The sequence below is a fragment of the Melospiza georgiana genome, chromosome 10 (genome assembly GCF_028018845.1).
Source record: "Melospiza georgiana isolate bMelGeo1 chromosome 10, bMelGeo1.pri, whole genome shotgun sequence".
NCBI classification, from domain to species: Eukaryota; Metazoa; Chordata; class Aves; order Passeriformes; family Passerellidae; genus Melospiza; species Melospiza georgiana.
The window spans coordinates 19,447,875-19,475,729 of NC_080439.1; the positions used below are offsets into that span (position 1 = coordinate 19,447,875).

The window sequence follows — 27,855 nt, forward strand, 5'->3', positions numbered from 1 at the left end:
ACCAGAAGCCTTGTTGTCTAATAAATCATGGCTCCAGTGAGCTCCTGCCCTCCAGCCTCTCCCAAGGCAAAACAGCCTGAGCTATCCCAGGGTGTGCTGGGGTGTCCCCAAGCAGGCAGGCCCAGTGGCCCTGCTACCCACAACCAGAAAAACAGATGCTGTGTTATGTGTTGGCACTGGTATTTCAACATCAACTTCCAGGCACCTCCACATCCAAGGAATCCAACTGGATCCAAAACAAAACTCTCACATGCTGCTATCCACCAGGTTCAGTGTTCTGGCAGGGATAACAGGATGGCATTGCCAGACCTGCACTACTCTGACTGCTGACACCCAAGTCTGAACACCTTTGATCCATCACTCACTGGCCTCTCCAGACTGTGTCTGTCTCTCTCTCTTTGCAGATGACAATCACAAAAAACCATTTTTGTCTTCTGTAGATCACAGCCAAAGATGCATTTACACCTGCAGCAAGGAGCTGAACTTCCCTGCTGCAGGAGATGAAAGGCAGAGTAGATGTGAAAGGAGAAAAATTGAGAGAATGTTTAAAGGGAGAAAAGGAGTGAATAAAGATGCAGGATAATCTGGGAAGATTATTTTTAACAGAGGTTGGGAAGGAACAGGGATTCTAGGGCCTGGACTGGCATGAGCCAATTCAAAAGAGCTCATTCTTCCATTAGCTGGTGGGGTCACCTAGAGGAGATGATGTCTGAAAGGAGAAAGAATGTGAATTCATACTTGAGGAGTTTGAGGAAGACAGCACACTACACCTGGAAGGGCAAACAGGACACAGGAGGGAAATCTCACTGGTTTAGCCAGTCCTTCACCTTTCAGCTCAAGACTTTCTGGCTCTTCAGGCTGGGCTGGACATGAGAAGCCTGAGACAGTCTTAACCTGGTGCTCTTTGGGCAAAATACACAGAGGACAGAGAACCAAATCCTGACATAAGGACACACTGCAGGCACTGGAACAAGAACTAAGCTCCATTCATTATCCTGTGGAGATCAGCTCCTGAGGTGCCTCATCCTGCAATTGCAGAGATATTCCTGAGCAGCTGTCAGTGGGCTGAGGGCTGCCTAGGAGGCAGGAAATTGGCTCTCCTACCCTTGGCACTCCTGCAGCTCTTCTTGGCTGCTTGTGAGCCACTTCACATGGATGCAATGCCATGTCCTGCTTCCCCTCCTGCTGTCTGGACCAGGAGCCAGGCTGCTGCTCCATGTGGCCTCAGAGCAGGAAAACAGTCACACCCTGACCCTCTCTCAGCACCCTGGGGTCACTCCTGTCCCTGCTCTTCTCACCTCAACTCAGGCACAGCTCCTCCAGTATCCCCAGCAGACTCCTGGCCCTGAGCACCTGGCTCATCCCACTGCAGCCCAGGAGCAGCTCCCTCAGCACCCAGGCACAGAACAGGGGATGCTGCTGCACCCTGGCTCCTGCTCCCACACACACCCATGTACCTGCAGGAAGTTGCTTTTCCTCAGCTCTGTCAGAGTGATCTTCCCCGACCAGGAGCGATTGACTGTGTAGAATATCCTCTGGATAACCTGCAACAAATGAACACTGCTCTTGAAATCAGCTCCTGAAACACAGCACTCTGGGAATTTAAATGCTTGGTTTATCCACTCATCTTAAGGAGACCTCTGTTTGAAAACTGTTGTGGGATCTTTTCTGTAGATACTACTATCCTTAAGTGACTACACAGTCTGAAAGTAACACTTGCTTCTTAAACAGTATTATCCCTTTTATCCCTTTCCAGTGTGGAAATATTTCCACTGCTCTAAATTCACCTCTTTGGGCATGCAGATGTATTATTAATGTCAGGAGAACAAAAAAAAAAAAAAAAAAAAAAAAAGACTTCTGATTCTTCTGGTTCCTGCAGAGGAAACAAGACATGTAAATGAAAGAGAAGGTGAATGTCTGACCCATTGTAACTATAACAATATAACAATGCCTTATGTTCCAGTGCCTCTGCTGAAAGTAAGCACGAAAGGTTCTGTTTGCAATTATTTTGGGCAGGTGTTAAACTTGTTTGGCTCCTTTCCAGATCTGTCTCTGGTGAAAGTGAGCAAAAATCATGGGGAAGAGGCACAGAACTCTCAGAAGCCAAAAGCAAACAGCTCCCAGTGTGAGACTGAGCTCACTCCCAAGCTCCTCAAAAAAGCAAACAGCCCTTCCCAGTCTGCTCCTTGTTAGCTGTCAAGTAACATCACAGGGTGGGGAAACACAAAGGTTTATTCTTGTATGTGCTTGGTCACACATAACAGGCCAAACAGCAACAAATAAATACCACTGGCATGAGAAAGGAGAATAGAATTAATTTGCCTATCAGCACTGAAATCTTGTTGACCAAACCTACTACAAACCTTTGATGTGTCTAACATCTAAGCACATCACCCCAGAGTTTTGGTAACCCTCAGTGCACACTATTCCAACACAAAAATTAACTTTACACAACAATGTGGACATTACAGGGATCAATGCAGCTAGCAGATTAAATGGGATGGATTTCTCTTTTAGCCAGATCTAATTTCAAGTGGGCAACCACTACTGAAGGGCCATCTTTGGACTCAGTCAAGTGCTGGTTCTTAGTCCAGAACAGATGCAGAACCAAGTATGAGATTGCTCCCAGCAGTCTGCTTTGGGGTGCACAGTGAGAGAGCAACTGATGATGGCACACACAACTCTGAGAGCACCAAGAATGATGTCAGGATTCAAATGTACCCTGAAGAGACAGAACTGATCAATTCAACTTAGCTGAACACAACACCTTTGGTAACACTGCAGGCTCTTCATTCCTCCAGGCTCGGAGGTGGATATCCTTTTAAAGTTGGGTGTCATTTTAACTAAAAACAGACCAAAAACTAGATCTATCCTAACTGTGGCAATCACTGAGCAATGTTCTGTGGCCTGTGTAGCACAAGATGTCAGATTAGGTAATCACAGTGATCCTTTCTGGTCTTAAGCAAAATGTTTGTTTCTTCTTTCATGCCTCTGGTAGCCACTGCCATTCCAGTCTCCATTTCTCAACTTTGTTTGGCTTTTGCTTCCAGCTTCACAAGAGCTTAGAGACTGGAGTGGTGTCACCTCTCACATCACCCATTATCACACCTGACAAATTTGTAGCAACTCTTAAAAATACAGGGTGTTCACACCATTCCAAGGACTCCAAAATAGCAATCCTAAGAATCAGAAACAGGACCCCATACCAGTAATTCTTCTTCTCTTCTGCCTGCAGGGTAGTAAAAGACAACAAGCTATTCCCATTTGTGACACATAAAAACTGTTTGTCTACCAGACCACATTGATAAAGATGTTCCATCTGCTCCCTCCTCACCCATCTGTAAAAAAAAGCCATTCAGAGGCAAAATGGGATCTCTTTTCATGTCTCTTACCATGTCCAGTCACTCAGTGAAGGCTTTATTATTCAAATAATGGCCCAGTTTCCATGGACAGTACACAGTATATATCTCACTATAAAATCTCAGTATTTATCCTTTTCTTTTCCAGGTTATAAACCCCAAGTAGTCAAAAAAAGCATTTGGAAAACATCCTAGATCATGACCCAGCCTGAGATGATGTGCAGCATGAAAACCACACTTGTCCCTTAGGCCATAACTGGCTTCATTTTTCTTAGCTCAGTACACAACCATAGACCCATAGAACATCTTGAGTTGGAAGAGGGCACAAGGATCATGGAGTCAAATTCTTAATTAGCCTTTGGAAAGAGGAGCCTCTTTCTACTGCCCCATTATCCTCATGTAATTAATAGACCTCCAGGCCAAAGCCATTCACAGATGAGTTCCAGACTCTTCCCCAGTCTTCCCACACAAGAACAAAAACAATTGTAGACAAAACAGGAACCTTTATTAATCCCTGTGGCCATTGTCCCCTTACACATCTGCACTGATGCTACTGTAAAAGCTGAAGCACTTTTCCACAAGCTTTAACCTTTAAACTGTTTTTAGCACACAGCTTTCCAAGGATAGCATGCACTGCTAACTCTGAGCCTGGTTTGAATATTCAGGTAGAAGTCACACTAAAGCTTTACAACAAATCCCACAGGGTATTCTGTGATGTTCTGCATCATCTTCACCAGCTTCAGGAGTTGTCTCTGTTGAAACAAACACAACTGCTTTAGTAATACAGTGGCAAATAAAACAGATATGATACAGATGAAATTCCAGCCCATTGTGTCCAAAAGGCCCTTTAAATGGTTCTGAGGTGGCAGTAAGAACTGAAATGTGCATTCACATCTTACCCATCCTAGACTGTGAGGTCACTCTCCAGGAGATCTCAGGCAGGTGATGCTGTACCCAGCAATGAACACAAAGCCATGTGTCCTCATGGCCCTGGTCTGTAACACAAACATGAACTGTGACTCTTGTGTGGCAGCGAACCCAGCACTCTGTCTGTGTAAGGAGGTATAAGGCACTCTACCTTGCAGCAATAAAAATGATCCAAGTGGTCTCAAAATCCAAGGACAAAGCTGTTTCCTTCATTGCCTGCTGGTGGAAATTCTGGATTTTGTAGCACTAAAGAGGGATGTGCCAAACTGTCTGTGGAAGGAGAGGTGAGCAATAGGAACTGCTGCTACCAGGGAGCCACTGCTGCAGAGCCCTGAGTGCTGCCCCTCCAGATGGGCACAGCCTGCCCAGCAGCCTCCTGCCTGCCCAGGGCTGGCCCTGCTCCAGCCCAGGGAGATTCTGCTGTCAGCACAGACCCCCAGAGCAGCTGTCAGGTGTGCTGCTCCACAGCCCTCTCCTCAGCTCCAGGCACCACCAGTCCCTGCTGCCTTTGCAGCAAGCCTGGAATCCACCTGTGTCCCAGCACTGCTAGGAGGATGCCCAAAGGCTCTGAGTGCAGCAGGAAAGCACAGCACACATACAGGCAGGATCAAGAAGCACTCAGAAGCTTCATGTACTCATCAAAGTCTGGCTCTGTGACTGCTTTGGTGACACAGCACCAGACCCAGGCACCAGGGAAGTGCTGCAAAAGGAGAGAGGAAGGAAAAGGTGCTGCCTTGAGCAGCAGCCTGCACTTCAGTTAACTGGAAGTGGAAGCTCAGCTTCACACAGCTGGTCCCAGCCACATTGTGCAGTGCCCTGGGTGAGTCCAGAAAGGGCAGCAAGGCTGATCATGTGAGGGATTACCCTGCAAAGACATTTGTTTCTTGCCTGAAGAATACAGGAACAGTAAGAGGAACCCATAAAGGCAGATGCAGAGAATTGCCTTTGTCAGCAGCCAGGGCAACCACACATGGCACTGACCCATGGACACTGCAGTCAGAGACCAACCCTAGGTGTGACCTTAAACCTTTCAGTCTCACCCTTAGGTGTGACCTTAAACCTTTCAGTCTCACCCTTCCACGCAATTGAAACACCAAATACCAGGGTGCATTGTGCCACAGGCACTTCCCACACTCACCCATTCAAGTGCCTCCATAATTCCCTGGCCATTCCCATACCTGTTCTGGCTTAATATTTATGTTGTCTTGCTGCACAGGGACTAAACATATTGATTATACCCTGCTGTTCACTGTCATGTTCAAGTGCATCTACAATTGATTATACAATGCCATTGCTCACTGTCATGTTCAAGTGCACCTACAACATTTAGAATGGATTCTCATTACACATTTTCATTAGTGTGACAGTTCAGGGTTTGCCCTGAAGAAGTGTCTTTGTGCCATCTGCTCCTTACAGGAAAGGAACAAGCATGTGTGTGCCAGGAGCCTCCCAGCTGCCATGTGTGGCGCAGCCCCAGGCAGGCCCTGGCAAGCAAACAGGAGAAACTTGAAGCCCTGAGCCCTGTTGGATAGAGCTCCCACCAGGTCTGTCATTATTTGAATTTGTTACTGCTGCAGAGAGAAAACTTCCCAACATTTATACCTTTTATCCAGATTCACCAACACCAGTCAAGCTCAAGGCTTAAAAAAGGTACAAACATACTTAGGTAAAGTACCAGTCTTAGTGCTGACTGCAGAGCTGGAACAAAGCTACTGAACAAACCCCAGCCACAAAAGCTTGGGGACAGAGAGCCTGCACAGGCATCCTGGCAAAAGAAAGGTTGGACAGCAGATCCCTGGAGGCAAATGGTGCTTTGCACTGAGAAACAGTCATGGATTCTCCAAGCCTCAGTGACAGAACTCTTCAAACAGGCAGCCTTCCATGTCTCAGCAGCCCAGCACTATTCAGGGTGACTTCGCAGCTCCCAAAGACCAAAGGACTTTTTTTCCATTCATCAGGCCAAAAAAGATGTTTTCATAGATTTGCTTAAGACCAGAAAGAACCATTATTAACCTTTAGAATAACCCTTGGCACACACAAGCAGATTATTTTTCTTTTGGAAGCAGTAGTTAAAGTACCTCATAGTGAGTAATATTAAAAACACCTATATTTTTAAATGACTGAAGGATTTGCTGGTAGGAAGAGTGACAGACCCCAAAGGGAGGCAGAGGCAGCCCAGGGGATCAGGGAAGCAGCCTACCGTGGTGATATACCGGGAATGGAACTCCGGAGCGTCCTTCAGGAACGTGAGGCCAGGATGAGTTTCTACCACATCCTGCAAGGTAAGAGAAAATGAAATGAAATAGATTTTCTTCTCCTTTAAATGCTTAGGAGTTACTGGGTTTACAAACCAATACTTTTGCTTACTCTCGAAACTATTTGCAGCATTAACAGTAAAATTGAAATCTTTTAATCTACCAAGAGAACCTTCTATTACAGTAATAGAATGCCTTTGCTGGCAATACGCACCTGGTGGGCCAGTTTGATTTACTTAAGGACAGAAAAACAAAGGAAGAGAGTTAGTGAGTAGATGAAAATTCATTTTCATTGAATGAGACAATAATTAATTAGTTGACCATGCAACTATCTCCTCTCCAAGATTTTTGTTTTCCTCCATTCATTGAAGATATTAACATTTGTTAGACCTAGGTGTCAGAAATAAACATTCCTTGAGAAAGTCTCCTATGTCAAATTTAAGCTGTGTGAGCCTCAGAATGCTTACAGATATGATCAGTATTTTTCCAAAATTCACTTGGACTACCTGTGGAGATGCCTCTTTCTCAAGACCAGCTTTTTGTAAGTCAAACACTGGCTCACAATGCCAAATCTGCATGATCAAATCCATGGAGAAACTGCTCAGATCCTGCATGAATCAGTTCAGATCCTGCATGAATCAATGCCTGTGTAATTTCTCCATGTCTGACTCCTCTACCCTTTAAAGGTGTTCCAAGTTCTGCTGTGCCTGTTCCATGGTGCCCTCAGGGGTGTGATATACCCAGTTTTTGGGCAGTATAACAGGATGTCTCACATGGTGGCGTAAATCAGGGTAATTTTGCTGATCTCTGGCTGACTGACAGGACTGGGCATGCCTTGGATTGCACCAGGAGCTAAAGAGCAGAGCTGCAATCCACCAGGAAAGGCAGTGTGCCCAGTGGAGAAGAGATGAAGAGCAACATGAGAAAATGTACCCATTACAGCCCCAGTTCTGTCTGAGACAGAAACAGCCAGCACAGACACAAAATCTTTCCCCAGCAGCATCTCCACAGAGGTTTTACCCAGAGGGCAGCACTGTGTGAGAAATCTAGGGATGCGTGGAAAAGATCAGAAAAAGTGCAACTGCTGATCAGAGGAGCAGATAAATGTGATTTAGAGACACTATAGAGAAGCCCTATCCAGAGTCTGCATAAATGGTCACAAATAATTAAAACAACTATACTTTGTTAAAGTTAATTAAAGGGAAAGAAAGACATAAAATGAGGATGTGCAGATTTAGCCTGAATATGAGGGGAAAAAAAGCAGTGACATTTGTGCACTTGCAGGTTTAGAGGCACATATAGAACAATTAGAATTGCAAAAATTTTGCCAAGATCTCCATGTGATACTGTATCTGGTAGTCTGGCTAGACAAATTTAATTACAACTGTCTTGCCAAGCAACTTTTACAAAACTTTTCCAATAAGCTTTTATGTTGTTCTTGACTATCAACAGCAACAAGCATTTTTCCCAATATCCACATAGAGAAATGGGACAAATTCCAGCCTGGTTACAAGGCACTGATAAATATGAATCCTGACAAGAAACCAGTCCTCAATGCCTTCAGCAGCATCTGCAGCTGGTTTGGCACTTAAGCACTTCAAAAGCTCATTTCTATTTCACTCCAAGATGAACCCCACCCAGGTGCTGTTCAAAGCAAAGGTCTGCTCGTCCCTGGTAAACATTTACTGCCATGGGAACAAAGAAGGTGCCAAGTGAACACAGCAGAGCTGGGGCAGTACCTGCAGCAGCGGGATGAAATCCTCCTGTTGTAGGCAGTCACAGCCAGGCTTGGCCAGGAGGGAAGTGAACCTGGAGGCATCATCGTGGCAGCTCCGCAGGATTCTGTGGGAGAGGGGAGGAGTTACACCCAGCCCTTCGCACCTCCCAGGAGCCCCGGCAGGGTCACAAGGGCCTTGGAGCACAATACACCTGTGGGGAATCACTCACTGCTGACCTCACACTGCCAGCACTTCCTTCAAGGTCTTTCAGCTGCACCAGGGCACCCAGCAGGGATTTTTTCCCAGGTTAACACTGCTGTGGTAAAGCAGCTTTTTTACTAAGCACCCGTGGAATCAGAGTAACCTGACTCTTGCCAATGCTGCAGGCTCACTCCAAGTGAACAGCACCAGCCCAGTGGGATGCCACAGGATGTGCTCTCCAATGTAACCCTTCACTAAACTGCAGTATTTGGGGAGATTGCCAAACTACATGGACTGAACATTCACCCAGAAAAATCACTTCTCAGAAGGAAAAAGGGCATCCCCTGTTAATTATGGCCCATCTGGAGCTGTGCACCAAAGCCACAGAGAACAGCCTAATGAAGGCATTAGTAGGACTGAGCATTTGGAGAAGGGTGTAAACTCAGTCCCCTCTGGCTGACAGTGTGCATCTGACACACCAGCTCTTGTCTCTGTCTTCTTCTCACACAAAATACTGCACTGGCCAAAGGTGTCACAGTTATGAGATTGACCCCAGAGAAACTCATGAAGAGAGGAACTCCATGCCATTTACCAAACACTGGTAACAGAACACAACATTTGAATATATCAAACACTATGTTGTTCACATAGTATCAGGGAAACTCAGAAAACCACACTGTTTTCTTCATTAACTCTGAAAATATAAATGCACCGTAATTATTTACTGTGAGTGATTATTCACCACTCTCCTCTCCTGAAAGTGCATGAACATAGTACTGAAGTGGCTGTAGTTCTCCAGCAGAGATCACACTAACTTGTTTTCTGCTAATTCTGGCCTCATCATTCTAGGAAAGGCAGACTTTACAAAAAAAGCATTAAATAAGCAAAAAAAGATTTAGCAATCCTTTTGGCTGCACATTCCTATTCCTATGGTAACTGTCAATTAACAGATATATTCTAAATCAGCTGCAGAAAGAGTTGCTAATGTTTTAGCTTAAAAAATCTGGCGCAAAGATGAATCCCAAAGCCCTGTTTTAGCCACAAACAAAAAGATCTGACATTCAGAAGTGTTTTATATTGAGAAATTCCTAAAGACTTGACAAGCAGTGAGCATGTGGCATCTTGAGAAGTCAGTCATATACTAAGAAAATTGAAAATAGGCTTCAGCAACTAAAGAGACCTGGTTTAAAGTTACACCTGTGCTCACATGGCTGCAGTCAAACTTTACCAGAAATCCTACATTTCTTCTGTTTTTCAGCTTTCCAGCAAAGATTTTATAACTGTCAGAGGGGAAGAGGAGGGGATAAAAAATAATCTTTCTAAAAGAGCAATTAAGTGAGAAAAGCATACAAAGCTTGGCTTGGAAATGGGAGAGTTAAGAAGATACAGAAGAGGGACATGACCACAGTCTGCAAATATCTGAAGGATGTGAAAATCAGAGAAGTGAAAACGTGGTATCATACATTAGGGATTAATTAGAAGTAATTGGAGGAACCTAAGGAAGGAAAATATATTGTCTGTGTCAAGACAAACTTAGAGACCACAGTCACCCCTAACATTTTTGTAATTTTGCCAGGGTAACTAGAAGCTGTTTTGACAACATCATCACAGGAAATACTTTGGGAATTCAGGGTTAAAGGCTACATCAAGAATCTGAAGAGCAACCATTAAGTAAAAAATTAGAATTCTCTCTGGAGAGGAGATGGAGACGCTGTTCAGGTGTTTCACAGAGCACACTAAAGCCTGAATTGCCCTGGAGGGAAAAAGATTAGGTAAGAAAACAAGTCTGCTCCATGTCAGAGCTGACTCCAAGCACAATGCATCCACCCAGAGCTCTCCATTTTCACAGTGTGGACTGTCAACCTCCACAGATGAATTCAATAGCTTGCTTGGGAAGGCAGTAACTATTAAAGCTCCCAGAGTACCCAGTTATATGATGATGCTTATTTCCACATTCCTCTCTCTGTCCTGTAACACTATCACATACCTCCTTCCCCAATTCCCAAATGGCATTTGCTTAGTGCACCAGTCTACAGCAATAAGGCTGGGCACAAATATACCCCAAATGCACAACTACCAGCTACATCAGGATAGCTGACGTTTCTGGGGAGCTTGTAAATATATTTTATACACCAACTAACTCAAAACATCTTACTATCTATAAAATTACTTCCAAGTTTGTGAATGTCACATGGAAACAAGTGTTCAGAGGGTCTGGTGGGGGGGGAAATCTCAAGCTGATGGAGATTTTTAAGTCACTTAAAGAAGAGGAAAATTGTATGAAAAGTCTGGTAGAAAAGAAGGAAAAAAATGTATTTGTATGGCAGGCAGATGTCTTCTTCCAGAAAGAGTTTTGCATTTGCTGTACTCACTTTCTCCACATGGACACAAAGGAGTGCACAGAGACACATCCTGTCCTCTCTCCCCCAGATGCATAGAACAGAGGTGCTTTCCAGTAGAGTGGGCAGCCACAGATCTGCAAGGAAAAACCAGGGCAAGGAGGAATACAAGAGCAGTCCCAAGAGGAACTTTTCACCAGATTCACCACTGAGACTTTACACAAGGGAAATAAAGTGGCAATGGCTTTCTGACTCACCTGTGTGCCATTTACTGTGTGCCAAGGTTGAGAATTCACACATCACTTTCTACTTTGTCATGTGCCCTTTCAAGTGGCTGAGAAACACTCCTCCCAGGCTAGGAAAAGGATCTGGACTACTCAAGCTCTGAACTGTTTAGCACAGTTCCTGGGGGTGGAATGGAGAGACCGGCACCTCCTTCCAGAAGGACACTAACAGCAGCTACATCCCCCACCCACCCTAAAACAGGAGGGCCTATTCTCCTATGGGATAACCTGTCACAGGCAGCAAGGGAACCTCAAGTCTAATTACAGACAATTAATGAGTAAATGTCTAAAGGTGAAGTCAATCCCACCCTTTAATTCTCAGTGCAGTGCCTTCCACCCAGCACAGTCCATTATTTCCAACACTGCAAGATCTCAGCAGGGGAACACAAAAATGAAAGCACACATGGGAAGGATTTATTCCAGCCAAAGGACTCCCTGAGCAGCACTTTTGAACCAGCCTCTGCAGAAGCTGCTGGCTCTCAATGGCAGCCCATGAAAGCTTGGAGAGAGCATCATTGCTCTGTTTACAGTGCCAGAGACTCAGTCAGGGCAAGCTGATCATCCAGGATGTGTCTGATAAATGCTGGTTTTAGATCAGCAGCACTGTGAACTGCAGCTGAGGGAGAGGCAAAGAGTGTGCTCCCACACAAGTGCTGTGTGCTGTGCCCTGAAGGCAGAACTCAGCACCAGCTGCACCACTGGATGTGCACAGCTCAGGGGCTGGGGGCTCACTGGACATTTCCCCCTTCCACATCCAGGAGCTGGAAGTTGAAAGCTGCTTCCTCACACAACGCTGCAATAGCACCTACAGCTCATGCTAGCTGAGCAGGACAGCTACAAAAAGCCACAAAACAGGCAGCTGATACCACCTGAAACCACAGAAGCAGACAAGTTACTGCCTCTGAGTTTCTCAATCTTCTGGGCACAAATATGAAGGAATAGAGAAACAAAAATGCAATTTGTAGTTGCTAAGAAATCTTAGAGAACTGCTTCATAAATGAAAGCAAGAACAAACATATCTGATGTGACAATCAGCAAACTGAGCTCATTTTTGTTTACTATTATCTAAATCTAAACAAAAACTTCAGATCAAAAGGAAACTGGTTCTTTTTCCCCCTACAACAGCTGTGAGATAGACTGAAACTACAACAAAGTCTCTCTCCCAAAATTAAAAACCTAAAGAATAGATTCACTGAATCATTAGGGTTGGAAAAAACCTCCAAGACCATCAGTGGTTACCTTAGCAATTTTCCCCATCTCACAGATGTTTGCTTTCCCATCTTCAAACTCTGCAAAGGCCTCTTCAATCCTGGCAATGATTTCCTCATGGTTAGTGCAGACACTGGGGAGTCCTTTAGGGAAGTAGAAACGTGGAATGTTTATGGGCACAGGGGTACTGCTGCTGGCTTTATTCACAGGCAGAGGAGTGCAAGTGCTAACCACAGGCTGCAGGGGGGCTGGGGATGGAGTTCCTGCCTTCTTCTCTTGTTTACTTTGAACCTGAAAATACAGTGAAAAACAAACACATTTTAACATCATGGTACACGGAGCAGGAAAAAACAGTTTGTGCTCCCAGTGATTAGGACAAAATTAAAGCCCACCAACAATTAAATTATGGCACAGGGATAAAAATGCATCTTAAATAGGCAATGACAATTTTCTGCATTATTAACCAGTGTGCATTTAGGATGTCACACCTGCTTTTATGCTATTTCTGAGCATTTTACATATGTAGCTGTGGCTCATGATTTCCTATTGAGTCACTGTGCAACTCAGTGATACCACAAAGGACAAAGCTATTTCCTCTCATGCTGGACTTGGTCTTGTCATTCTGCCCCATGAACAACAAACTATCTGCTCTTCAGTATTTCCCCTCTGAACCAGAGCACCCACCCACACAAACAGCTTGCCTAAAGTATGAGCAAAGCTACATTCAAACAAGGACATTTTCTATCCATGGGGAGCATAATTAGCTTTGTCAAAGCACTCACTACATCAGAGATAAATTAAGAAAATATTTTCAAGACTTCCTTCCCAACTTCAGCAAGCCTTTTATTTTGTGCCCAACTTAAACAGTCCCAGACCTGATTTTGTGAAAGGTACTAAGCACTGGTAAATCAATTTTTCCATCAGGGACTAGGAGCAGCCAGCAGAGTGCCATTAGGCATTCACATGATGTCTTTTCCTCACTCTTTTCCTATCTGTAACCAACACATGGCTGATATGGTGATCCCCACTGGATCCCCTCCCCAGTCAATCTCCAGTTCTAGCTCTACATCACAGGCAGCATTTGTATGTAAGTACACAACGACACCCTAAAAATTCCCTAAACCAGGGAATTTTTCAGACATGGGAGGAAACATTTTTTAAACTCTGACAAGCAACTACAGTATAAGCTGCAAAATCAGTTGCTGGAATGTGGAAGGATGAGGAATTCCCTGCCCCCCCCAGAGAGACACTCCTTCTTGGGAAAAGGCAGGCTTTCCCACTGCACAATGGCTCCAATACAAGAGTTTTATTAATATAACAACATATGTGATAAGGAGCAGAAGGCAACAGTCAAGTAAATACAGCTGTGACTTTCAGTTTGTTTATTCTAACTGTTTCAAAACAAAATGGTTTCAGGATAAAGCAGCCAAGCCTGAGTCCACTAAATGCAGAAGAATGTATATGATGAAGTAGCTTTACTTCATTATTTTCTTGAAACTTGGAGCTTTTTTCTTCACACAAACTGAATCTCCCAACTAGTCACAGATTTGCTTGCAATGAGGTAAAGAATTGAGAACTGTAAAAGCTTCTTTAAGCACTACTTTTACCTGCAGTTTATAATAATTTATAACCCATTCATCAGAGACTCATGGAAGAAGAGAGAGAAGGATTTTCCTCCTCTTCACTGCTCTGCTTCATGGCTCTTTCTTTAAATGGGAAACCTCTTTCTTCTCCCAAATGCTGCTGCATTTCAGGAGCAGGAACACTGGCACGCACATCCCACCAGCCAGAACAAACTTTTGTCCTTAACTGCTCTGCATAGAACACATTAACCTGGAGCTTGGGGTTCTTCAGTTGTCCTCTACTCTGTCTTGCTACACAGGAAAAGCTGCAGATGATTTTCAGCCTTCAGTATTTCTATTAACACCAGTATTCAGAGTTTGAACAGCTCTTAACCTTTGGAGAGCCAGCCTGATCACCAGCCCCTGCTCTCCCTCCTGTCCTCCTCAGCCAGTGCACATCTTTGTGTCTGCTCCTGAGTGATGCTGGAGCTCAGGGGGGCCAGGGAGTTCCTGGGGCTCCTGAGGGCTGGGGATGGTGAGCATCAGCCCTGGCCACTCTGTCCCACAGCAGGACAATGCAGGGGATCTGAGGTGGTGGCAGAGGGGAAGCTGGGCAGAGCTGGACACTCACTTTGGGGGCACAGTTCACTCTTTAAATAAAACACAACTCCTCTCCAGCTTCCTCCTGCCCTTTCCTCAGCAGAGCACCAAGAGCAAAGCCCAGACCCAGTGAATGTGTGTGGGAGGGGAGCACCAGGCCCCAGCTCAGGGGTCACACAAACCCCCACTTCTGCTTCTGCCATCTGCTCTCACCCTGCCCTGCCCTGCCCGGGGTTCTCCAGCCAGGAGCCAGCTCTGCTCAGGAGTTGTCCCCTGCTGGATCCCAGCAGAGGGGAAGTCCCTGCCGGTCTCTCACAGCACCATATTCATACAAACAATGCAAAGCTGGAACAGACATAGAGGTGCCAACTGCAGCCACTTGACTTCTATAATAGGACTTCACATCAGTTTGCTGGAGGCCACTTCTCACAAACAGGTTTATTGCTCCCTAATCTCCTCAGGATATGCAGGCACTCCCGGCTGCCAGCACTGGGAGGAACAAGAGAAATGACTCAAACTTCATAAAAAGTTCCACAAACCAAGATGTTCTTTCAAAGGACACTGACTCTTCACGGTAACAATGCATCTCCTTCCTTTATAGTACAAGGGAATGATGAAATTGTAATTTTGTTTTCTTGGAAGGTGAAGAGAAGTCCCCAAGTAGAGCACAAGAGCACTGGGCCATTTTCCTCCCCTTCTGCATTTCACACATCCCAACATGGCACACAGCCTGGGCTGCCCATGCTGGAACACAACTCACCCCCTCTGCCCTGGTTCCACCTCCCAAAAGCCCCAGCAACTCTTCTGCCAGGCACTCCCAGAGGCAGCAGTGCTTGGTACCAGCTCACACAGGTCAGGACCACAGAGGATGCATTGGTTTCCTGATCCACACCCACCACACAAGGCAGAAGGTCAGACTCCTATAGGGAAACCCGGGGAATTCTGCTGGCCTTGGAAGGAGGGAGCCAGTTCAGACCTTCCCTGTAACTCTGACTCACTCACTCCTGCTCAGCCCAAGCCAAAGTAGGAGCAAGCACTGCTCAGGGAGAGCTGCTTTTCACATTCTGCCTCAGGAATAGAAATACAGTTTCTGAACTTTGTCTTCTTCCTTCTCATCTAAGAAATGAGCTGTTAATGACACAGAGAGAAAAAACCAAGCAGCAACTAGTCATTGAGGATTTTGTTCCCTAAAACAACCTTACAAATTAATACTCTGGCATGGGTATAACCAGATGCAAACCACTATGGGGACAAGAAGTAGTTAATTACAACTTTTTGTTAAAAAAATTTAAGAAAGTGGTATGATGGGAAATTCTGTGGAAATTCCTTGGAAATAAACAGTTTCTTATTACAAAAAATTAGCCTTAAATGCTGCTTGCCTAGCAGAACACACTTCAACAGGGATGTGCATTTTCAGAGAGGACAACTAAGAAAGGAAACGACAAATACTCTAATAAACCTTTTGGCTTTGCTACAATAATTAACAGATAAACTTTTTTTCTTTCTGTGCTCAAGAGAAAGGTGAGATTAAAGGCCATTTTTAAATACCACTCTGTAGCATTCTGTAATTTACCCTAACTAAAATCTGTCTATCCACTGTATCACTTTTTGCCAGCCATACAATTTATTTACAGACAGACAAAAATAGTGACATCTGTGTTATAAATAAACCAGACAGAACTACAGCCTCATTGTAGCTACACAAACAAAGCACAGACTAAACCTCTGCCATCCCAGCCTGTCTCCCAGGGATGTGCCAGTCCCAGCAGAAAACTCCATGGAAGGAAGCAGTATCACACAAAGTGCTCAAATTCTTTCTGCTCCTTCCTCCTTGTCCCAGGCTCCAACAGGGTCCTAGATAATATATTTACCAGTTTCTTGCTTTATTTCCAAATGGGATAGTGTAATCCTCTTTTCTAGGGTACAGTGACTCAGCCTGGCTTCTCGCAGTCCACAATGCTGACTTCATGTCTCCTTTCACTTTTCATAGTTCCTGCCTTCCTCAAGTCTGATGGTACCTGGACACAAGCCATCCTCAAAGCTCATCAGCTCTCCAGCACTGCTTTGCATCTCTTGGCCAAAACTTTCTCTTCCTTTCCCTCCCCAAAGCCCTTTCCCATCAAGGAACCTTCCTGCTGCCTCTTTCTTACCTATTTCCAAGGACAGCAAGAACGAAGGCTCCAAACATCACAGAGCTATGAGAAAATGCATTTCTGGAGAGAATATTTTCTTCTAGGAAACAAACTCACCAGCAGAAACAAAATCCAATCACAGCAAAACAAAAATTAAAACAAACTCTACCTAAGCAACTCAGAAACCCAAAAGGATTTAGGTGTGAGTAGACACAGTGCTAATTGTAAAGGTGGATCGAGTTCCTCATGGCCTTACCCAGTGGAGCTTTGCAGAGGCATCACACACCTCCACTGCCCAGTGTGCCCAGAGATCTTGGACATGGCCCTCAGGAGCAGCTCAGAACCCCCTGGCTGAGCAAGAACAGGGCTGGTGGAGGGGACAGGGCTGAGCACAAGCTTGCAGTGAGGGCTGATTACAGATAAGGCCAGTGATGTCCTGGACTGACCTAGGAGTAAGGCCAGGAAGTTTTTATCTCTGTCTGACACTAGCAAAGCTGCATCTGTGCTCCTGGGACCAGTTTTGGGCCTTCACTTCAAACAAGTGATGGTAAGAGACCAGCCAGAGACGTGAAGGAGGGAAATCAGAAAGCTGTGATCAGGATCAGGCAGCAGGAGACACTGAGGGTTGGCCTGGCTACCTGGGGAAGGGAAGCCAAGGGCTGGGCTAAACACAGCCTGCAGCTCTTGGAAATGAGTTACAGTGGCAATGGAACCCAACTGCAGCTTGGGAGGATTAGGCTGCAGGACACTGAGGGAAGTACAGCCCGTGAGGTCACCAAGAGGGGCTGGGCAAATCCCTATCCTTGGGGAAAGCCAGTGCTGACGTGACCCAGGGTTAGAAATAGTATTCCTACAAGTGAGATGCTGGATTAGAGATCTCCCTTCCTCCCAACACTGCTATGGGAGGCTCTCTGATCCTTCCATAAATAGTTCTGCAAAGGATAAGCACAAGAACTGAAATTTCCAGCTCTTGAGATAGAAGTTAACCAGCACCCTTCTTTCCCTCCTTCCTGGCCAACATCTGAGTGTCCCACAAAGCAAAGAGGTGTTCATTGACCTCTCTTGCTCCCTTATCACCACCTTATCACCTTTCCACCTGCCAGCACTTTTGTTTTCTTCCTCGACCCAATTACCTCTACTCTCAGCACATCCCAAGCCCCAGTACAGCCCCACAAGGCACAAAATTTAACTACACCTCACTGCTGCCACTTGGGAGAGCCCCCATCCCTGCCCTGCACCTCCAGAGCTCCACTGTCCCTCTGGGAACCCATCTCACCCATGTGGAAAGGCACAAACAGAGCTGGATTTGGCGGGATGACACCAAACTGTGTTATTAATTAAGGCAGCTCACAGAGAGACCTGTGGGGCCCAGGACAAGAGGAGGGTGACACGGTGGGGAGGCAGCAAGAAAAGAAGAAAAAATACCATCTTTTTTGAACACTGCAGCATTTCACTTGCCTCGAACCGGCAGCCCCAGTCATTCCCAACGCATTCAGCACAGAAATTGTTCCTGTTTCTGACCGGGCAGAGGGCTCGTGGACCAAAGGCTCGTCCATTTTCCCAGCTGTTCTACCCGGAGCTCTCATCCCTCCCTGCAAACCCTACCCGGTTATATCCTCAGCGATCAGGCTATGGAGAGGGAATTGAGCTGCGCCGGGGCTCCTGACAGCCTCTCCCAAGTGCTCGGCCCCGCCCAAGCCATTACTGCACATTATTACCTCATGCAATTCTCCCCCGGGGAGTGAAAAACACACGTTCCACAGATTAACCTCCGAGATGTACTTTAACCTGTCAGCAGCGCGCGTGAAAACATGTGCCACAATGTGTTTTGGAGCGTTTTAATGCTGTTTCTTAGGAAACAGCTGCACTGCTCCTAATTTCAACTTTTTAACGTCCTCACTGGGTCACTCATTACTTAAATATAGATAAAGCTCAGGATGGGCCAATTTCAGCAAATTGTGAACCCTCTAAATCTGGAGTGACTACAGGTCCATTTGGTGTCCTAGCACATCCAATCTTTTGTCAGTGGTTCCAGAGAGCGAGTGCAGCAGCTGGGATTTACCAGAAACACAGCTGTGATACAGTTTCCACTTCCTTGGCTACACCTCTGTGATCTTCAGGGTTTTTTCCAGACTAAATGATTCCATTATCTCCTTCAGCCACAGCCCAGGGAGGGTAGGAAACAGCACAAAGAATCACTTTGGGATAGTAAAATCATAAAAACCAAAGCCAGGTAGGCTGGTCTGCAGAGATGTGCACAGTTCACAGCAGACAGCAGAACCTCGTGGTTCTTCCAACATGCAACAACAAACATTCAGAGCAACCACACAAAAAATCCCACAGAAATACTTCATTCTTACAATACTTCTCTCCATTATTAAATCACTGCCCTTGCTGTTAATTTCCCCCCTTGTTTACAAAGACATTTTAACTCTGCAATCTAAGCCTGGAAGGTTTATTTTTAAACCTGCTGGTATCTAGCTGCAAATAACTTTCTGCAAATAGACACGCCTTGAGGGGGCACAGATTGATTCTGTGATCCAATAAAAAAACACAAAAAAAAAAAAGATAAAGAAATGCCAAGTGTCCAAACCTGGGCCTGCTGGAAGGCCTTGAGGCGCCTCTTGAAGCGAGATGGAAGCACAAAGTCACAGCCCTTGGCAAGGAAAGCTAGCTCCCCTCCCAGATCTGGGTCCCTCCGCAGAGAACTCTCCTTGATCATCATCCTGGGCAGCTCCTAAGCAGATGTTGACCTTTCCAGCAGGGCCACTCTGGAGGAGACCACGTCAAGAGCAGCACGTTGCTTTCTTGGGTTTGATTTTTTACAGGCAAGAAATGACAAATGGCTTCAACATATTATGTCTTCTCTCTCTTCACAAGGATAACATCTAGCAATTTTATCTCACTCCTGAAGCCAGAGTTGCCTACTTGAACCAATATTCAAAGTGTCTTTCAGTACCACCAGGATCTTCTGCCTTCTTGTAATACTTTAATTGAGAAACATGATCTACAAGTGAATCTATTTCCCTGCTGGCTACATGACAGACAATCTGTCCTTGGCTTGTAATAGGCCAGGGGTGACATGAGAAAGGAAGCACCCACCACCACTACCACGAGCTCTAAAATTAGATGCCCTGCAGAAGTGGCTAAATATACCCTCTTCCCCAACAGTTCTACTTGTGTGCTCCAGTGCTGAGACCTGAGGGGCACCTCTGGGTCAGTCAGGCTCAGCTAGAGTTAAAGCAGGCCAGCCAAGGGCCCTGCCTGTGGGATGGCAGTGGTTTGAGGTCCCTCCTGCTGAGGTGATCAAGCACAGGAGCAGCATTAGTTCCCATTCTCAACTGAAAGCTGTAATTTTCAAAAAACATCATTTTTTCCTTCTTGCTGGAAAAAGCAAATCATCTAGTTCCTTTATTGCCAAGCAAGCACACAAGGATGATCTTGGATAATAAGCTCAGTCATTCCCAAGCAGCCCTTAAGAAAACAGTTTCCTAAAGACATCAAAATGCATCATTCTTGTTATTCATTTTCCCCACAGCTCTCATGAGGCCAAGGCAAAGCAATTCTCAGAGGACAATAGTCTACTTTTTCTCTGCACAACCTGGAGCAAGAAGACTTCAAATCCTTGCTCTTTGTCTAGGCTTGTTAGAAGTGTGTTCTCCTTCTCTTATCATAAGAAAGGTGCTGAACAAGGGCCTAAATCCAATTCTTCCCACACAAAAGAGTCCCATGGAGTGCTTCCCCTACCTGACTGGAAAACATGAGCTGCTCTGCCAGGACACTGTCTAAGTTCAGTAGCACAGAAAAACAGCCAATTTCAAGCTAGTAGGGCTTGCTCTCATCAAGGTATTGCATTTGAAATGCACAGATCTCAGTGAGGCTCACAACAGAAAGCTTTTATTGGACATGTGCCTCTGATGTCTTTTCCTGGGCTGCTGTAGTTAACATGAAGTCCAAATGAGTACAAAGCCTAAGAGTGACACAGAGAATGGGGATGAAAAAATAACCTCCAGAAAGGAAAGGGCAGGCAGGAATGTCTGAAGAGGAACTGCCACCAAATAAAGGATACACAGATCCATATGCAACACATTTGGAACAAATGTTAGTTTTTCTTACTCTGACAATTTTTTTCTAAAGATTAAGGCAACACCTAAAGAGCCCATGAGGCTGCACTGCACTGGCAGTGTGCAGATTTCATGCAGCAGCATGTCAGGACGTGATTTATTGCAAATCATCTGTGGCAAGTGATGAATTAGCTCATGTTCTGCTTACAGCCTGCAGAGGAAATGAAGCCCAAGGAACCTCTGTGACCTCCAGCTGCATCCAGACCAGCCACAGAGACCTTTACAGATACATGCATTAAAGAGACACACTGATCTGCAGCCACTAGCTCCTCCTTTAAAAAACCAGCACAGACAAATACTTTTCATGCTCAAATTAACAAATCACAAAGGATCTCAGAAGTTTGGGAGGTTTTCACTGCTAACCTGAAAAAAAGCAAGTAATCCAGAGGCAAGGCTCATGGTGCCTGTATTTCAATGTTTTGGAATAGGTTTCTAACATGCTACTTCCTATCCTCAAAACACACAAGGTGGGTATAAATAAAGATATAAATATACAGTACTATGAGAAATCAACAGTGAGAGAATCTTGTTTTAACAGTTTCAAAGTCAACTGGACAAAACCCACAGCAAAAACTGTGGTCTCAACAGCCAGACCAAGTGCACAAACCACAAACCCAGGAATCCCTCCTTGCTGTAGGTGACCCAGGTTAGAGATGCCAGACTGCCTGCTAGCTGCCTTTCATTCTGAGATACTTTAGATTCACTTAGATTTGTTTTTATTTCAGTAACTGTTACCCACAGAAAAAAAAAGCCCATAGTTATTCACTGTGTTGAGAAGTAATGAATAATTGAAGTTTTAAAGGAGTGCACAGTGTGTGTATAGCTTAAGTGACAGATATTATCAATGTCTGACCAAAACAATTTTTAACATATATAAGATGAAAGTTGATTTTGCAGAGAGTTTTACATTACATTTTAGGCACCCTTTGAGAATATAGAATTATTTCAGAACAAAGTTAAAGTTATTGTGACATTATAGAAGCCATTTTTTACAATTAATCACCCCATACAAGATCCTTGAAAAGAAAATCATTACATTTGCAAAACAAAGAAGGGCACAAAATTATGAAGGGGCAGAATTACAAGTTGCAAGGTCAACCTTGGCTTTCCATGATTCAGAAACAGTTAACTGCACTCAGAGCCTTCTTAGGGCCCCCTGATTTAAGCACACAACACAGACATTTTGATACAAAAAAGCCAAGTGTGTGGCCTTGAGATGGTGTTTCAGGGCACAGGGAGTTAAGAACCTTCTGGGAGTCCCAGAAACACCCACCCCCATCAGTCAGTCACCCAGGAGAGGCAGGATTAAACAGACACTACCTAGAGCCCACCCAGGGGAAATGTGGGAACAGCTCTGGATGCTTCACTCAAGGCTCTCCCACCTGAGATACAGCATGGTTATAAAGGTGTCTCATCAACCCACAACCCCTCTGCTCCCAGATCCACAGTCCCTGGCCAGAAATGGTTGGATCACCCATGTGACATCAGCCTGAGCTATTCCACTCACTAAGATGGCAGAAAATAAGTTTTACCTTGTATACAAGCACCAAAGTCAGTAAAGAGAAGTTTTCAGAACAATACAACAGGAACTAGAGGCATGGAGGAGAGAGAAATGGGAAGCAGAACTGCTCTTTCTGGCTCACTACAACACAAGTAATCCTTTTGAGGAGATACACAACAAGTGGAGGGACAAAAACCAAGAGTCTCTTTGTATCAAAGCCTGGCCTTGACCTCTGCTCCCAAAATTATTCATAAACTTTATTCAACAGCTCTTAAAATACAACACATGAGCAGAACATGCAGGAGAGCCCTGCACCACTCACTTGATTCTGAAAACAGAAGGACCACGTTGCTGACAGACTTTTCTAGGGTTCTTTCACTAGAGCACCACCCCAAGCATTAGCTGAATTTACTTTGTCAAATCAGCCAACCTGTACAGGTGGCAGACCAAGGACAGAAGTTACAGTCAGAAACATCCACCACTGACTTCTCCAAGGACTTTGCCTATGACATCTTACTCAAAGGCAGCAGTCTTTACCTTCCAACACACCCCAACACCCAGCATTTCTGCAGGTCAGCCCAGAGCATCCCCACAGCCCCATCTCCACCTTCTTCATTGCCCACTGGTTCCAGTTCCCCCCAGTTCCCTCAAACCTGCTGGTCAATCCAGCCCTCCTCACTACAGACAAAAATACAGATAATACCAGGGGGCTGACTGACCTCTAAAAGGCAACTGCACTGCTCTCACTGAATGACTTTTTTTCAAAGCCAACATACTAAAAAATCAGCTTAAGAAAGGCACAGAGAACAGGAAATCCCAAAACAAATAGTTCAGAGGTTTAGAGATAAGCAATGGAAAACTGGATATCAGAATGGGAAATGTTGGACAGTCTGAAAGTATGCAATGCTTCCTGGCCTGCCCAAAAGAAGTGTGATGCCCTTACTCTGTGCTCTGCAAAACTGATGCACTTCTTGAGTATTCATTTCCTAGCTTCTAAATATTTGGGTTTTGAAGATGAAGAGGCAAGTAATCCTTTTGTTCTGTGTGGAGGATCATAACTGGGTTTATGATAAAGAGGAAGTCTGTTGTTGATATAAATTAGCACAGATTTAACAGATAGGCCAGCTGAGCCAGAAACAGCCTGCACTGAAGGATTCTCCCTCTCCTTTTTCATTGCTTAGCATTTGAGGGATATTAAATCTGTCACAACTTTCACAAGCAAAAGGTGTGCTGTGCTGTCATCAGTCTGAGAGCTCTGAGGTTTCTGCATGTGTGCCCAGCTATTTGATAACTGTTTTATGAGCCTTAAGAAAATACAACAAATGCTTTGCATAATTGAGGCACACGTGCAATATCAAGTGAGAATCAACATGCAGCTTCAATTACATCCAGAGTGATCCAGGAACAGGGATGTGTTCCCCAGATGCTACACCTAGCAAGGGACACATCTGTGCCACAAATAACAGCAAACCTCATGGCAGGTGCAGAGCCAGCAGCCCAGTGCCTTGTGCCCACCGCTGAGGGGACCAGCTCTGCTCCCCAAAACACCTCTTCTCTCCCAGGGTCTGCTTCTGGGCACCTGCACAAGGCAGGAGCTGTGGGACTGCACAGAGGAGCCCACAGAGGAGTGCACAGAAGGCAGGCTGGGAGCAAACTAACTCACAGCTAGGTGGGATCAGGGGAGCACAACCTGCCAAGGCACCACACTGAGGAGCCACTTGGCAGCATAAATGCATCCCATTGTCAAGCATTACATAAAATCTGCCACAAAGCCAGTGTCACACTTCATCAAACACATTTTTGTTTGAACTCACGAGTCAGAAAATTTTGTAAAATAATGTACAAGGCAAGATTACAAGGGATTACTTTAGAGATTTTGGAGCTGTTTAATTCTACACTCTCTGAGGAAAAAGATTCTTCCCCTTGCTGGAAATAGCAGAATTCCATTATCTGTAAGCAAAGTTTCCCAGAGCAACAACAGAAACTCTTGGAGATTCTGGTCTAAAAGGATTTCAGTGCCATCATGTAGGGTAAGACACAACCCATGCACTCTTTTCCAGAGCTGCATCAAATTTTGGGCTAAAGTGGCCAGTTCTGAAAACATGCACATTTAGCTCCAACTAAAGAAGAAGCTGTCAAAGCTCATTTACAACCTGGGCACTTTTTCAGTGCCTATGTGGAAGGGGGAAATTGAAGTCCTCTCTAGAGTTACTGCCTACTTGGAAGTATGGCAACGAGTTTTCTTGAGATTTGGCAGTTGTTACCAAACAAAAAGCATCGAGTGCTCACCAGACAGCCCTGGCTTCCCTCCAAAGCAGGCTCCCACCAAGACTCTTTTTTCTGGGAAAGCCTGCTCCTCACCTGAGATACAAGCAATGCAGACTCCACATGATTCCATGCACTGGGGACAGGGAAAGCAAAACTAAATCCTCTGAGATTCTGGCCTTTCTCCCTTGGAGGACTGGTCTCTTTAGGAACCAGTGATGAGGAGGACAAGAAAGGCTGCTCAGAGATGGGAAAGGGAGAGGTGGAAGAATCAGTTCTCACTGAACTGCTGAGAGGCAGTCCATACTTGGTTCCAGAAATAAAGTAATTATTTATACTTATTAAAGTAATTATTACTACACCCTATTAAAAGGGACCCATTTAAACCACAAGCAAACAGTCTACAGGAGCACCTGCAGGAAAGGATCAAGCTCAAAGGTGAAACTCCAGGTCAGGACTATTTTATTTTCTCATGGGTTTCAGTTTCCTTTTTTTGTTTGTATTTAAATAAAGGCTACATTTCTGCCAGGTTGAACACATTATTCCACATTGCAGCATTCAAAGCACAATGCATCACTTAGATATAATTCCCCACACTCCCCCACATTTTCCCATGTTTGTTTTCCTCACTATCCCATCAAAAGTTTTGTTCTCTTACCTTTATTACTTCTGGGGCCTGCTGAATGGAAGCTGGAACAGAGTCTCTGGAGGCAGCCCCAGCATGGCTTTTTTGCCCTGAAAGCAGGGACTGTGAAGGAGTTGCTAAAGTTTCCTGGAGAATTTGCATCACTTCCCTCTCCTTAGACAAACTTCCCTTGCCAGTCTGGAATTCCACCAGCTCCTGGGCAAAGTCCTCAATGCTTCCCAGGATACGCAGTAGAAGGGCTTTGTCATCCTCTTCCATTTTATGACCATTGGTTTCCATGATTTTTGACAGAGAAGAAGGGGGATCAGCAGGTTTACTTTTGGGCTCCAGAGGCAGAGCCTGCCTACCCTGCCTGCCAGACACCTGCAGTGAGGCAGGCTCGCCCTCCTTCCGACAGGGTTCCCTCAGAGTATTCTGCATTTTCTGGGAAAAGTTCTCCAAGTCCAGCAGCAGTTTGTCTATCTCCTCCTTGTCCACCCTACTGCATGTCTGGGCTCCTTTGGGGACGGCAGCTTGGGCACCACCCAGCACAGGCTCTGACACTGGTTTTAAAGGAGCAGTTTGCCCGGGAGCATCTCCCGCCCTGGCCCGCTGTGCTTTAGCATCAGCAGCAGGGTCTGAGGCAGCAGCTCGCTGGTAGCTGTGCTCCAGGCCCTGCCAGCCCCCCTTCTGCTCTGCCTTCCTCCCTGTCCCTGCTGTTGTGTCCCCATCACACTCCTCCTCGATGTACAGTGCCTCGGTGGCAGCTGTGCCATGGCAGGGGCTCGGGGCTGGTGGCTGAGGTAGAGCATCTTTCACAGCTCTGCTCTCTGCAGGGACAGCGGGCAGGGAGCTGGAGCTGAAGCTCACAGAACCTGTCTGGATGGACTGGGAGGTGCTTGTCACCTCACCCTGACCTGGCAGAGCGAGAGGAACTGCACTTGAGGATGGCAGCTGAACGATATCTTCATACCTGGGTGGCTGCTCATCACCAAACACTGGGGGAAAGGGAGTTTGCTGCAAGCCATGGAAACAGTTCATCAGCTCTGCCCAGTCACCGGCTTCCCTCTGCCCTGCTGTCCTCAGCTCAAAGGGCAGCTTTTTCAGGTAGGAGGAAAATCTTGTCATCAGATTCATGTATATCCTCTCTGAATTAGCCAGGGGATCATTGCTGCTCCCTCCACCAACGACATCTGCAGATTTCTTCTTGATGCAGTGCTTGATTATGTCCGTGCACTTTTTCAGATCCTCTGAGCACTTGAGCAGGATGTCCAGGCACACCTTAATATCCCCACCAGAAGAACCATCTAGCTTGTGCTTTTCTAAAATCTGGGTAATGATGTTTTCTTCTGGGAAGGAATGAGGGCAGAAGGGAACCACAGGACTCATGGTGACTTCTGGAGCATCGCTGCTCTCCTGCCATTTCTCCACAGGTGAGGGGCTCTGCAAAAAGCCACATGGAGGGCAGTTCTCATCATTGTTGAAGTGCCCATAGATCAAGTCAAAATCAAAGGATCGTCTGCTGAAAGATTCTGACCGAACCTTCCTTCCCTTTCTGTAGGCCACATGACTGGAAGAGTTTTTGAGCTTTTCAAAGGAGAATTCCTTTATTTTACCACTGGCAAGGTTTATTGCCTCACCAGTAATGTCTTTTAAACTGCTGGAAGCTTGCACTGAAAAGCCTTTCTTGATTCTTGGATTATTTGGGAGGATTTGGTGATAGTCCTCATTTCCAGCCAAGGCAAGACCATTTTCAGGAACAGGAATTTTATGGTCCAGGTTGGCATCCTGGACACTGAGCTCTGCACAGACACTGTGGTGAGCTACCATGCAGGTGAGTCCCTGTCTGAGGAGCTGGCAGGAGCCTGTGCAGTAGTGCACAGTGTGCTGGGAGTGCTGCTCCACCAGCACACTGCTGTAGCAGTTCACTGAGGTCACCATCAGCCTGTAGCTCGCTGCCATAGCACACACCACGCTGGGAAGTGAGGCTGCAAAACTCACCATGAACTTCACAGGGAAAAGCTCACTTTTCACAGCCACACCAGACTGGATGAAAACATTCAAATGTCAATTGGAAACATCCAAACTGTGTGAGGAGCTACTGCCTTGGAAAGCCCTGGAGAAGTCTGGAGTGGTTTCAGCAGTGTTACAACAACTAGTGCAACTTGCATATGGTTTAGCTTAAGGCACCTCGATGCTCACATTCCATGCTCAGCAGAGGTGCAGCACGAGCTGCTCCATTTCCAATGGTCCAGGGAGCTTCTCCAGCAGAGGCCATAAAATCCAGTCAGTTTTAAGGCAGAAGTGACAAGTCAGCAATTTCTGTTTGACCCTTTTCCTCTCTTTTTGGGTGGGTCAGTAAAAGGTCAATAATCCAGTAGCATGTGCAGAGAAAAAATCCACAGTGTACTTGGGAGATTCCTCTCTCACACTGGTGACACAGGTCCCTGCAACAGAAATAAAGGTGACAGTCATTATGATTGCCATGTACTGTGCAGCCTTGTCTACTACCAAACATCTGGCAGCAGACAGAACAACCAGCACACAGGCCTGCACAGAACAGAGTAGGCTGATAGTCTTCTTTCACTCAGATCTACCATATAAGAGCAGTGCTAAGGAGCTGGCCTATATTTATACACAGGCTGTCTGTGTGCTGCCATTTTAACAGCTCTATTTTAGCCACTCATTAATTTTTTTCAGACTTGCTTTTTTTCCTCTCCAGACCGAGCAAAACATTACCTTTAATTCTAATGG

The 27,855-nt window shown here is 45.5% G+C and overlaps 1 protein-coding gene across 2 annotated transcripts in view; it reads right to left on the minus strand.

Annotated features, from left to right (window-relative positions):
• Positions 1-27,855, minus strand: part of PPP2R3A (protein phosphatase 2 regulatory subunit B''alpha) — a 54,527-nt gene that overhangs the window by 12,606 nt on the left and 14,066 nt on the right. For both annotated transcript variants that reach the window (XM_058031401.1, XM_058031400.1), the window contains exons 2-7: positions 25,135-27,548; positions 12,323-12,583; positions 10,833-10,936; positions 8,281-8,383; positions 6,487-6,561; positions 1,458-1,544 (exon numbers count right to left, since the gene is read on the minus strand). In XM_058031401.1, coding sequence (XP_057887384.1) covers positions 1,458-1,544; positions 6,487-6,561; positions 8,281-8,383; positions 10,833-10,936; positions 12,323-12,583; positions 25,135-27,105 — 2,601 coding nt within the window. In that variant the 5' untranslated portion in view covers positions 27,106-27,548. The remainder of the gene's footprint in view (positions 1-1,457; positions 1,545-6,486; positions 6,562-8,280; positions 8,384-10,832; positions 10,937-12,322; positions 12,584-25,134; positions 27,549-27,855) is intronic.